General features: G+C 35.9%; 1 protein-coding gene across 4 annotated transcripts in view; it reads right to left on the bottom strand.

Moving 5' to 3' along the window:
• Nucleotides 1–13,568, bottom strand: part of TNPO3 (transportin 3) — an 83,981-nt gene that overhangs the window by 23,779 nt on the left and 46,634 nt on the right. For all 4 annotated transcript variants that reach the window (XM_002913432.4, XM_019804192.2, XM_019804188.2 and 1 more), the window contains 7 exons: nucleotides 12,214–12,321; nucleotides 10,430–10,521; nucleotides 8,359–8,498; nucleotides 5,614–5,805; nucleotides 2,880–2,971; nucleotides 1,928–2,004; nucleotides 364–424 (listed from right to left, as the gene is read on the bottom strand). In XM_002913432.4, the coding sequence (XP_002913478.1) occupies nucleotides 364–424; nucleotides 1,928–2,004; nucleotides 2,880–2,971; nucleotides 5,614–5,805; nucleotides 8,359–8,498; nucleotides 10,430–10,521; nucleotides 12,214–12,321 (762 nt within the window). The remainder of the gene's footprint in view (nucleotides 1–363; nucleotides 425–1,927; nucleotides 2,005–2,879; nucleotides 2,972–5,613; nucleotides 5,806–8,358; nucleotides 8,499–10,429; nucleotides 10,522–12,213; nucleotides 12,322–13,568) is intronic.

Raw genomic sequence — 13,568 nt, forward strand, 5'->3', positions numbered from 1 at the left:
CGTGTTTACAATGGGGAAACAAAAGCCGTAAGGGTTAAATGGCTCTGTCAAAAAAATTTTTGCTAGTAATACTCAGGCCTCCTAGCAACTCGAGGTTTCAGACGTAATCTTTCTTTACTTCTCTGGAAGTAAATGCACTCAAAGTGCATTTCCCCACAGTCTGTTTTCTTATCAAATCTGAAGTAAAAAATACTTGTTTGAATGGCTCTATTTTGAACTTCTACGCACTGAAATTTAAACTGCATCAACAAATTCAATCTTCCTATGAACCTAAAAGACTATACCTTCTCACTTTAGTTACCCATAGCCTTGTAAAGAAAAAGGAAGAAAGCCTTGTTCCACAGGCATCCATTAAGCACTTACTTCCTGTATGACTTTTTGGCACGGATGAGTTTGTCCATTTTCCACAATGGGATTGGTGTGTCTAGAGAAAGGCAACAACCCAAAATAGTAAAAGAGCAATTTAACTGAAGAACCACAGCCCCAACCCTGATAGCTTACTAAGTAACATTGTCGCCACATAAAGAATACCAAACAATAAAGTTATTTAGGACTCAACACCTTTTCCTTCTATTCCAGTCAAACACACACAAGCACCTAATTTAAATCACCCATCCCCCCGCCCCGGCTCCTTTTTTGCCACCTTTAAGCCACTTCCACTAGAACATGCGAACTCAACCTAACTCCGGTTTACACAGGTTGTGGAGCACTACAATAATCGTTTTCATTTTTTTCTCTTTAAAAACCAGAATATGTAGACTCTTGCAAATTAATAAAAAATATTAATTAAAAACCAGGTTGTCTAAATCCACTATGACAAACCAAGTACTGCTCCACTCTTAGCATTAAAAGGCAAAAGCTTCAGGAATTCTAGTCTACCCAAGATGTTTCTCATGGTTCTAGCCTGAACCCAATGATATATAGTATACGCCCACTCACAATAATGTCAAATCCAATTACTTGTCTAGTTCTAGAATCCACTAATTTCAAAGAAAGCAGGAAAAAAAATCCTGTATGATTACCTCTTTGAAGAAATTCTTTAATTTCAATATGCTCAAGAGCAACTTAATAAAAATCTCATTTTCTTTAAATCGGGCGATTTCTATCTATTGCACATTTTCTTCCATTTACTGTTAAATAAAGACTGTTGGCTGGGCTTTCAGAATGTCATGTAACAGGGCTATCATAATTATATAAGAAAAGCACTGGCATCAAATTAAAAAAAAAACACGTGTTGACAAGAACACATAAGCTCAAACACCTCAGTTTTAACTTATTCCACACAGGCTTTTACACAACAACTACTCTGATATTCCAGTTATATCTATGGGTCTGACAAATTATAAATTATGTAACTCAGTAAGGAGCACTCTCTCAACATTGTCACTCAAATGCTTTAATCATCAGGCTCCTCCTGACTTCAAAAAAGGATTAATTTCACCTGATCAATGAAAAGGCTTCATTAGTTTTTTGCACCCCTACAAAACACAGCAACAGTTCTAAAACTGGTCCTTGAAATCACAAGCAGCAGCAACAGCATCCCCTGGGAACTTATTAGAAACGTAAATTCTTGGGTCCTACCCAAAATCCAACTGAATCAGACACTCTGGGGATAGGACCCAGGATTCTGTTTTGATAAGCCCTCCAGGTGGCTGTGGTGAATGTTAAAGTCTGATAATCACCAATCTAGAGACCAAAAAAATCAATTACATTTTAGAGGATCTTTTGACAAAGGTCTACCAAGAATAAATTCTTAGAATCTGTCTTTGCACCAAAATTTCAGATAATGGGCTTATCAGTCTCCTAACAGAAGACATTATATAGGAGGTACCTGGAAGTTTAGGGGGAAAAACACTTGCTTTCTTCAATACACAATGGTCATATTTGAGCTGTTATCCCAAGGCAAGCAACCAGTCTCCCTTCTTACCTAAATATTACTGCAAGGCGATCTAAGAACACAGTGGGATCTGAGGATATGCCATTACTGGGCTCCTGAGACAACAGCTGAAGAGACAGAGAGGTATCAATACCCTGTCATCACACATACATACCTACAGCAAACACTGCAACATACACCCTTATATATCAACCTCCCTCTCAATCTCTGCTTATTTCCTTATAAGACAGTCCCGATAGTTACTCAAAAGGTGCAAATTTTTAAATTTATATTGTCAAATTACTTTCCTTCATCTTACTGCATCATGGCCAAGACTGCATATTACTATATTTTACTACATGATCACTCTGGAGTGGAAAACAGTATTATTTAATTTTTTTCCCATTTACTTTTATAATGACCAAGATATTAATTACACTATATATAATACAGATCCAATTAAATTTAACATTATATAAGCTGTATCTTTATTTCACTATTACAACACATTTTTCTTTTTTTTTTATTACAACACTTTAAAATGACTAAGGCTTCATAATATATTTTAAGAGATAAAGCAAGTTGCCTCTTATTCTTTCCTAAAATTACTTAAATGCTTCTACCAGAATATCATTAGAGATAAACTTTAGAATCATTATGTCAAATTCTCCTACTATTGCACTATAAATGTAACTTGAGAGGAGCTGACATCTTTACAACATTCTTGAAGGAAACTTGGTAGATTATGGTTTTTGGTTCCTAACTTGAATGGTATTTTCCCCATTATATCTTCTAAATTCTATTACTGATAGCGAAAATTTACTGATTTTAGAATATTTATTCCATGTATGCAGCTCCTTTGATAGACTTATTTTTAATAACTTTTTAGTTCATTCTCTTGGCTTGTCTAGGTAGATAAAAGATCACCTGTAAATTCTCTTTTCCTTTCCAACATGTAAACATCATATATATGTACTAAACCCCCTTTTTTAATTGGACTTACCTTTTTCAATGCCATAACCTGAACAGAACATAGTTCACTAAGGCATTCAGTAATCTTATCCAAAGGTAACCTGGCTAGGACAAGTGCTGTCCCTGTAAGACAAAGAAAAATACAAATAAAACAAAAGCTGAACTGAGGTAATTCACTGGTCTCCATCATTTGACGAACAGAAGAGGCCGATTGGCTTCATTCCTTTAAAAAGATCAGCACTGCTTTTTCAGCTATAGTATTTTGTTATTTAGGTTGGTTTCTCTTTATTTAGCTTAGACAACAAAGTGACCTTCACACTAACATTTATAACTGAAGTTAATATTAAATTCTCTCTCCTCAGCAGCCTATGGATTTAAAGATGTTTAAATACATCTCCCCTTCCAATTCTTCAAATACTTTAAAAAATCTCCTTTGCAAAGCCAATGCCAAAGCTATTTTTATATAGCATAGTACAAAGGTTCTCAAACTTCCCAGAGGTTCTGATCTAGCAGGTCAAGGAGAGCCTTTATTTTTGGTAAGTGCCGCAGACAATTCTTATCATCAGAGAGGTCTGAGAAACAGATATATAATTTTTTTTTTTTTGTAAGAATGGACTGAAATTGGAGATCTGATTCTAGTTATACCATAAAAGAATCTATGAGCTAGGTAAGGTATTATCTCTGGGCCTGAGTTTCTTTATCTGTAAAATGAGTGCTTTAAACAGAAGAATAAGTTAAATCTGCCTTTCTTTCATTTTTTAAATAGTTGCAAAAGCCTCCCCCACCCCTTTATTAAATAAAATCTGAACTTGGAACTCCAATAAAATAGGTTAAAAAAAAAAAAAGTAGCTAGCTTAAAGTGGGAGTAGGAGGCCCAGACCCTTTTCATTCAGCCTCCCTCTTGTCATAACCCCCACCAAAGCTGAAGCATCTCTCCCAGAGCCAAAGGACTACATGTTAGCCTAGGTCCTTTCCGAAGTAAAAAAAAAAAAAAAAAAAATTTCATTCAACAGAATAGTAATCAATCCATAAGTCTTCAAATGTGAATTAAAAAACTAAATGATTTTTCCTGGTAGTCTATAAGCCATGGGCGAGTTAGACTTATTTAAAACTGGAGGGGGGGAATCTAACTTAAATATGCTTTTACCTTTTAATTCATTCCTACAGAGAAGAATGCTACTAAAACTTTTTATTTAAAAAAAAAAATTTTTTTTTTTTTAAAAGATGTATTTATGGGGCACCTGGATGGCTCAGTTGAGTAAGAGGCTGACTCTTGATTTTGGCTCAGGTCATGATCTCAGGGTTGTGGGATGGAGCCCCAATTTGGGCTCTCTGCTCAGCGAGGAGTCTACTTGGCATTCTCTCTCCCTCTCCCTCTGCCCCTCTCCCTGCTCACATGCTCTCCCTTTCAAAATACATCTTTTTTTTTTTTTTAAAGATTTTATTTATTTGACATATATAGAGAGAGGTGTGAAACAGAGAGCAGAAGCAGGGAACAGAGAAAAAGGGAGAAGCGGGTTCCCTGCTGAGTAGGGAGCCCAAGGTGGGGCTCAATCCCAGAACCGAAGGACCATAACCTGAGCCAAAGGCAGACGCTTAACCAACTGAGCCACTCAGGCGCCCCATAATTACATCTTAAAAAAAATTAAAAAATAAAAAGATTTCTTTATTGAGAAGATATCACAGATAACTGAGATGCCCACATACTACAGGTTAGACCTCACGTCAGTATTAAGGTTAAATTTCACTAGAAAATTACAAGATGGCAGAAATAACCACTAGCAGTAGTAAAGTAGTAAGAATATTTGACTCTGATTCAATGCCTTATTATCTATGCCTATGAATGGAAACAACAAAGTCCATGCTACAAAAAGAAAATCTGTCTTGGAAAATGCAAATACATTGGCTGGAAAGGAACTTGGTCATAGATATAGGAAAGAACAGCTAGTTCCCACACAAGGTCATCCAATCTAGCCAAGACTAAATGGTTTGCTACTCACAGAGGCTTAAATGATGCCACACAGGTTATATTACCCAATCTTTTATCTGATAGATCCTCAATCCCCTCTAACTACCAGCTGTAAGGATTTCATGACCTCACAGGGTACCCCAATCTGTTCTCAGAGTTTACTTAGAAAGAGTTTTCTTTCTAAGAGCCAGTACCTGTCAACAACTGACTACTACTCATCAAATAAATCTGTTCCCACTTTTATAAGATAATGTTTCCAATATTTAAAAATAGCCATCATGCTTAAAGTCTCTTCTTTTTTCCTAGCCTTAATATCTCTAGTTCTTCTTACTCTGAACTTCATCACCACTCTGGCTGCTTGCCTCAGGACAGGCAATCACTGAGTGTAAAGCTGGTCCACAATGATTAAAGACCACTAAGAGTCCAAGTTTCTACTGACAGGACTGATCCACACATACTACCTTTAAGTTTCCACCTACCGCTTTGGTATGGTATTTGGTCTCCCTGTTTATTCTTCCCCCAACTCAAAAAAGAACTATGTTTAGTTCAAATGTGTCAACGCCACCCCAAAATTTAGGTCTGTGCTATACACACTGTAAGCAGTTTGAATTAGTTACACAGCCTTAAAATATTCTAAGAAAAGAATGCATGTATATATAATCAACACCCTCCTGAGTGGAACGGTCAACTTTCTCCATCACTAAGTACACTGCAACTGAAAAACTGGGATCTGAGTATAAGATAATCCCCCCGAAGTGGCTTAGAGATGTTACTGGTTAACATATGAAGTAAATACCTTTTAGCAAGCCCACAGCAGCTTCTGGAGACAACATGAAGGAATCAAGGGAACGGGCAATCTCCAGGAGTCCATTAAAGTGCTGTGCCATGTGGTCTCGGCAGACAGAGCAAATATTATGAATGGCTTTGGCTGCAGCAGAAGCCAGAGGCTTTTCACACAGGCCCTTCATCAAATAGCCCAACACAGGGTCTAAGGAGAGAAACCACACAGTAGAGATTACATATTTGAAACTCAAGGAAAACGTCTAGTTTCTTAGAACACAGGTTTATATCCCTGCTCCCCCTTTTAAGCAAAAGAACCATTAAAAAAAATGAAATGTGTTCAAACCCCTATATATAAAACATAAAAAAGGAGCTGATCTCACGGACATAGTGTCAGGGAGCCCTGGGTCCTATCTATTCACCTTCTATTTCTTTCCTCATGGCTAGGCCTTCACACAGTACAGTTTGAAAACCACTGGTGGATAAAACCATCCAAGGATTAAGAACAAGGTAATAAAAGAAAGAACATAAAGCCATTATTTATACTCAGAGATGAGTCACTATGTAAAAACAGCCTACGTTAATCAGGACAATGGCAGTTATCTAAAGTGGACACTTTTATATTTGCTTCTTTATAGTTAGAAAAGGCCTTAAAAACATGCAGATTTTTTAGTACTTCTAGAAAAAGTATGTTTTACTTTGTAGCAAATATAAGTGTTCCAAAGAAACTGACCATAAAGGTGAATTTCTATAAAGCAATTCTACTTATCTTTTTCCTTACTTTATAAAAACCAGAATGATTTTCTAAGGAAAAATCACATATGATTAAAGAGCACCTTATAAGTACGTCAAAGTAACCTCAAACCAAACCATAAAAGAAGAAATCAAAAGAATAATGTCGTAAAGCACATTAAAACGTTATCTCCATTTCCAGTCTAATGACGGATATGATGCACCAGCTAGCATGAATCCCTGGCCCCCTCCACAAAAGAAGCCTAAAACTTGTAAGCCTAGGAATCAGAAGAGCTAAGTATAAAGTACAGGGAACTATAACGCTGTAGGCTTCTGTGATTCTCAAATGGAGTATTTACTGTTTTAACTATTCTAAAGTAAGTATAAACATGTAGCAATTTGTCTTATTACTGAAGCACACATTTAAATGAGATACTGCACGGTGGTACTGAATGATAACGCTTCACAAACAAACAAACAAACAAACCTACTTTAGTTTCTTGTGGAAAAATCATTCAGAAAAGAAAGCCAAATGTTGAGACAGATAACAGAAGTGAAGAATCTAAGAATTAGAAAATAAGTATTTTGAAAACAATTTTAAATGGTATGTTAAACTTGAAAGTGTCTCAGGTATAATGTGAACATGTCTATCGTATGCTTTATATACAGAAATAAGAAAAAAGAAAACACTTCTTAAGCAAGAGTTTCAAACAATAAAAAAGATCATATGTAAAATAAAATCAAGCTGAAAGGTAGTAATAAATGTATAATATAGTTATTTCACTACTGGGTATTTACTCAATACGAAAACACTAATTCAAAAAGATACATGCACCCCTACGTTTAATGCAACATTATTTACAATAGCCAAATTATGGAAGCAACCCCAATGTCCATCGAAAGATGCATGGACAAAGAAGGTGTGTACACACACACACACACACACACACAGAGAAAAATATTACTCAGTCATAAAAAAGAACGAAATTTTGCCATCTGCAACAACATGGATGGATCTAGAAAGTACAGTGCTAAGTGAAATAAGTGAAAGAGAAATACCATATGATTTCACTCATATATTGGAATTTAAGAAACAAAACAAACAAAGGAAAAAAGAGACAACCAAAAAAACAGATTCTTAACTATAAAAAGCAAACTGATGGTTACCAGAGGTGCGGTGGGTGAGGAGGACGGGTGAACTAGGTGAAGGGGATTAAGAGCACACTGATCTTGATGAGCACTGAGTAATGCAGAGAACTGCTGAATCACTATATTGTACACCTGAGGCTAATATAACACTGTATGTTAACTATACTGGAATTAAAAAAAAAAGATGGTAATATAAGCACAGGAAATACATCAAAATTAATACATAATTAACAATATTCACAAGTTTGGGGGTGTTCTTAAAATTCTCAGAATATATCACTCCTGAGTATCAGGAGGGCTTAATATAGAATTATTTGTCCTTTGGATTTGTTTATCTGCAAATGAGAGGGGTAAAAGAAATGACTGTTAACTTTACTTTTCATTCTAAAGTTACTTTCTATAATCTTTATTTTTTCAAGCCAATAAGGGCATCCAGAGGTTATATAATTCAACATTCTTCATTTTAATTTGTACTAATTTTGTTTCAAATGATAACTCTTGGTTTTTAAAAGGAGCATGTACTTATGAAAAAACCCTTTCCTCTGCTTTAGACTATTAATAGCATCTAAGTTAGAACTACTTGATCAGCTCAAGCATGTGCCAAAGACTAACAGAAATGTTCATGCCAAAGCAGACTACTAGAAGCAAACTGTTTCCCCATCTAGAGATCTAACCTTTCAAATATCCCTTCTCCAAAGGCTGATGAGTTTATAAATGTTGTGTAAGCTAAGCAGTAAGTCATAATCCAGTGTTTATTCTCAGAGTCTAGAAACATTCTACCTACCAATAAAAATAGAGAACAAGAGCAAAAGTAAGAGAGGAACAACAAAATCAGAAAAATCACTCTCAGCAGCTGCAGAGGAGTGGAGTTCACACATACCAAGAAACTGAGGATTTCGATCAACCACTTCACTCATCTCGCCAACCAATTCAATGCTGGTGTATCGCACAGCTGTATGTACAGTCTCTGGAAGACGGACAACTCCTTCGAGGACCTCCACAAGTGTTGGATTATTCTCCCTGAGTACAAAAGGCAAGTACTCCCTGTTACTGATTTCAGAGGTTAGATTCTGGCCTAATAACAGGCTGCAAAAAGACAAATCATTGCTAAAGGGCTTCTTTCTAAACACATAACCATTTGGATGAAAGTGCTTAACATTTGGTATAAAAGTTTTTTAAATCCTCAAAAAAGGCAAAAAGACAGAAATAAAAGATATTGTGAACAGGAGAAGCATACTGCTCCTTAATCTTCTAAATGCCAATAAAGTATCTAAAGACACATCCTGCTATCAAATAAGGTTCTTCAAATTGGAGAGGCAGGCATTTACTGTGGATGAATGTCTTCTTTTTAAAGAATCCGTTTTAGTCATTCTTGTATCTGCAGTACCTAGAACAGTGCCTGGCACATAGTGGGCACTCAATAAATATTGCTGATTGGCTAAATGAATGAATGAATAATTCTCACAGACCACTTGCTATTAGTTCTTCTCCAAAAGACTTCTTATGGCTGGATACTGGAAATTTTAAGAACAGGTAAGCATGGGTGGGCCAGCTCACTAACTAAAGGAACAAGAATACAAGCTGAAGGAACAGATAAAGGTGCCCTGACTTGGAACGTGAGGGAAAATTAAAGTTAACCAAATACTCTCCATGGCTCCAAGAATTTATTTTTTCCCTTTCCTTGTCTTTTTTCCACTCCCCAAGAATACTCGCTGAAATTCTTTATGCCCCCATAGTGGTACGATATAATCCAGAAATGAAAGATGTTTAAAATCCAAATAGTGTCCTGGATTAGAGCAAAAGCAATCCATGCTGATAAACTAAGTCTAAGTCCTTTATATACACTAAAAAATTGTAATCATGCAGTTGGCCTGAAACATGAATAAACAAAAAACAATATAGAATCTCCTCTCATTTATACCTTATGTTTCCTGGGAGCACTAAACTAATTTTTGAGACTCTCTACCCATCCTTTTTCACCCTGACACATATCAGTTAGAATACAAGTGATTTTGATAATCTTCAGACTATCACTGAAGGTTCCAAGAGATACCAAAACAAATTTAAGAGCAAAGAGTATGGTATATAATTCAGGACCAGTACATCTTAATAGAGAAAACAAACCTACTCTATTCTCCTTGAATATTTACTGCATTAGAAACAATGTAAGATTTCATTGACTAAACCCTCAAAGGCAGCTAAGTAAGCAGCACTATACTTTTCATAAATACATGCCTTAACCATCTCTCCAACCAAGGCTTGAGATATAGCTCAGTTGCAGGTACCTCATCACAATACAAGAAAACTTGATAGATATTAGCATCAATTTATAAACTCACAGCACAAAGTAAATTCTTTTTTTAGGAAGTCATGCTAAAATCATAAACAGAATTTCTATGCTACTCAATTAGAAACCAAATTCGAATAACTTAAAAATTTCCCATGGCAGTAACAAAAATAGTAATTGCCCTTTAGACTTTGCTATTCTTTTAAGGTGAAATGGTGCCTGTCTTGCCTTTCAAAAACTCACAAATGATTCTCTAAGGCAGACAAAAAGGAGAATGAAATATTTGTAAGGATAACTTACCCAAGGTCCAAAAGCAGCTGAGAGCTAATCAGTGCCTATTCAACTGCTTTTAAGCAAGTACCAACAATTTAACAGCCTAACAAATTTTTTATTATATCAACTTTCGCAAGGGAGCCTCAGTTAGAAAAATAAATCAGCATTATCTTCCTAGCATTGAGAACAAAATAATTTTAACTCTAGGATATGTAGTTAAAATATGAATATTAGCAATGCATGCACTCTGGAAAGACTCCAGAAGTCAGAAGACTAGGCAGCATTACAGAAGTTCTAAGAGTTTCCAAACATATACCATATGAGAAAAATGGTGTAATTTTCCTTCCTTTGATATTTAGAGTTCCCAGCAAAAGACTTATTAGACACTCACGGATCAACACTCTTTGCTATAGCAGCCATGATAAAGAGAACCGCTTCTGTCACCTCCCAGGGTGGGTTGCCTTCTTTCAGAGTAGAATATAACTAGAGAAGAAGAGGTGGATTATGGATCCATTAAAAGGAAAACAGAATAGAATTCCAAAACAAACAAAACAAAAAATCCTGTTAGTTAAAATAAATCCAGCCGCTTGTTTCTAAATCTAATGATCTCTCAGAGCCAGGGGAGAATATTATTTCATTTTTCACATCTTCACTAACTACAAGTAACTGCTAACTTAATATCTGAAATAAACCCAGTTAGATTCCCCAAGAGTGTATCAAGATTATCATCTGCCCCAACAAAGTGAGTATTATGGAAAAGCAAAACATATTACATGAGTGTCTTTTCCTGATCCCTATAATAACTGATAAATACATAAATACACTTAAAATTGAGATACAATGTAAATTGCTTATATATGTATTGATTTTACATTTCTACTGTTTTAAAGACTTATCCACATCAACACTAGTAGTACAGATTAAATTCTTAAAAAGTAGCTATTTAGAATACCATATCCAAGTATGGGGAGGAAAAAAGGAGACCAAGCAGAATACTCAGAGATGTTCTAGTCCAGAAATTTCCCAGGGTATATCCATCTGACTGGGTGTTAAGTCTAAATAAGATTTCTGTAGTCAAATAACAAATACTGCTAAGATAAAATTAAATAATTCTCTTGTAGGACTTCACCGAGCCTTTAATGTACTGTTCAAGTCATTTCCCAATTTTAACTGAGGATTTTTCCCCCCAAAGAACATCTCATAGGACCGGTGTTCCACAGAATACATCTTGGACAACACTGGTAATCTAAGTACATTTGTAAACTGAGTTCTGAAGAACAAGTAACTTGCTCAAAACCACATAGCAAATGACAGAAGAGCTGAAATGTGAACACAGGTCATCTGCCTGTGATCTGGTGATCTCACTGAATCTGCTTTCTAAGAATCTCCAACCCTTTGTAATTAGATCAATAAACACACTTTGCTCAATATAAAGAATAACAGCTATAATTTTATTAACACCTTCTAAATCAGATTATACCCCCAAATATACAAAATGGCTGGTTTACCAAAAAAAATAAAATAAAATAAAGGTTAGTTCAGTATTGCTGACGAAGTATCAAAACTATTATTTCAGAGCTTAGAGCATGATCCAGCAATATGAAAACTGCCTGAAATTATGCTAATGTTAAGTGACGTGGAATGGTGATGATTGCAACCTTATGAGGTTAAAACGTTACTCACTGTCAGGAAAATCACAGGACTATGAATCTTCTACTCTAGTATAGTCACCTCTGGGATGAAACTGCACAGGAATCTAACCATAAGCGTGGACAAAGGAAATACCAAATAACTAAAAGAGTTGCCAGGAGTTGGTACATAATCAATAAAGCAGAAAAACTTGCCTATTTTTCCTGGCTAGGTCCAAGTTCCCTATAAAAACCTCAGGGCCTTAAGGTTTATCTATGATTTTCCATTCCTACTGGACAAGTAGAACAGCTTTTGACAGCAAGAATAGTAAGAGTAAACCATACTGAACCATCCACAGACTGCAATTGGCTTGTTAAGATACTAAACAAAGCTACTATATGCCAGGCAGTGTGCTAGGCACCTGCATATCTATGTCCCATTTAGACATTAAAATTTAAGAAAAAGGTGGAACATTTATAGAAGACACAGAAGTGAACACAACTAAAGTGATCAGTAAAACTGGTAAGAATCGCCAAACGGACTTACCTGAGCAAAACACTCCATAGACCCAATCAGGAAAATCAAGTCTTTCACCAGGTCTGAGACCCTCATCCGAAACTCTCCAAAGTCATCAGTCTCCTCAGGAACCCCCTCCTGAAATTTCAAGTCAGATAACAAATTTCTTTTAAACTTATCACTAAGGCTTTCACTGACCTCTATAAAATCAAGAATAAAGAGAAAGTCATTAAGCAGTTCAGTCCCAATGAACACGAGGTAAGTTGCCTAAATCAAAGGGTATTTTACTGTACAGGGTCTCCTGAACTTTTAGGTATGTCAAGTCAATACAACCTATCCTCTACCTTTATAAGAGAAACTGTTCTTCCTTCCCCACCCCCCCAACCCCTCGATTTCCAAGCCACACCTTGCTCTCTTGTTGAAAAAATCTGAATGGTCAGGGTGGGAAGTGACCTGGAAGAGGTGGTAATTTAAGAGTTTTAAGTTTACCTTATTTTTAGTACTGAATAAGCCCCTGAAGCTTCATGGCTCAGGATTTACCAGAATCAGTCATTACCACAACAACTAGATGCAGAATAGAGTTTTAGACTTTAAAAAGAATTTTAAATAGGCAGACAGATATATAATAAAACATAAAACAAGTATAGTAAAATATTAATGGTAGAACTCAGGTAGTAGGCATATAGATATTCACTATAAAATTCTCATCTATGCCAAATATTTGAAAATTTTCATTAAAAAAATATAGAGATCAGGGGTGCATGGGTGGCTCAGTCGTTAAGTGTCTGCCTTCGGCTAAGGTCATGATTCCAGAGTCCTGGGATTGAGCCCAGCATCCGGCTCCCTGCTCAGCTGGAAGCCTGCTTCTCCCTCTCCCACTCCCCCTGCTGGTGTTCCCTCTCTTGCTGTGTCTCTCTCTGTCCAATAAATAAATAAAATCTTTAAAAAAAAAAAAAAAGAGAGATCATTTATAGTTCATACTTCCAATTGGGAGATGGTTAAGGACATATATGAGATGCTTTATCCATGACTATCTGGAAAAAAAGCCCTAAATACTGTTGAGAACTGCTGATCTAGNAGAGATCATTTATAGTTCATACTTCCAATTGGGAGATGGTTAAGGGCATATATGAGATGCTTTATCCATGACTATCTGGAAAAAAAGCCCTAAATACTGTTGAGAACTGCTGATCTAGTCCAACATCCTTGCTTTAAGATGAAGAAATTAAAGTCAGAGAATGAGGAGGAAATGATGGATCTCTTGAGATAAGGAATTATAAAGCACTCCACAAATTATAAAAGGACTATATAACCACAAGTATAAGGAATTGCTGCAAGGGAAATGATGCCAGGGAACTAGCAAAAGAATGGGATCAAGCAAGTAA

The sequence above is a fragment of the Ailuropoda melanoleuca genome, chromosome 1, assembly GCF_002007445.2.
Source record: "Ailuropoda melanoleuca isolate Jingjing chromosome 1, ASM200744v2, whole genome shotgun sequence".
Lineage (NCBI taxonomy): Eukaryota > Metazoa > Chordata > Mammalia > Carnivora > Ursidae > Ailuropoda > Ailuropoda melanoleuca.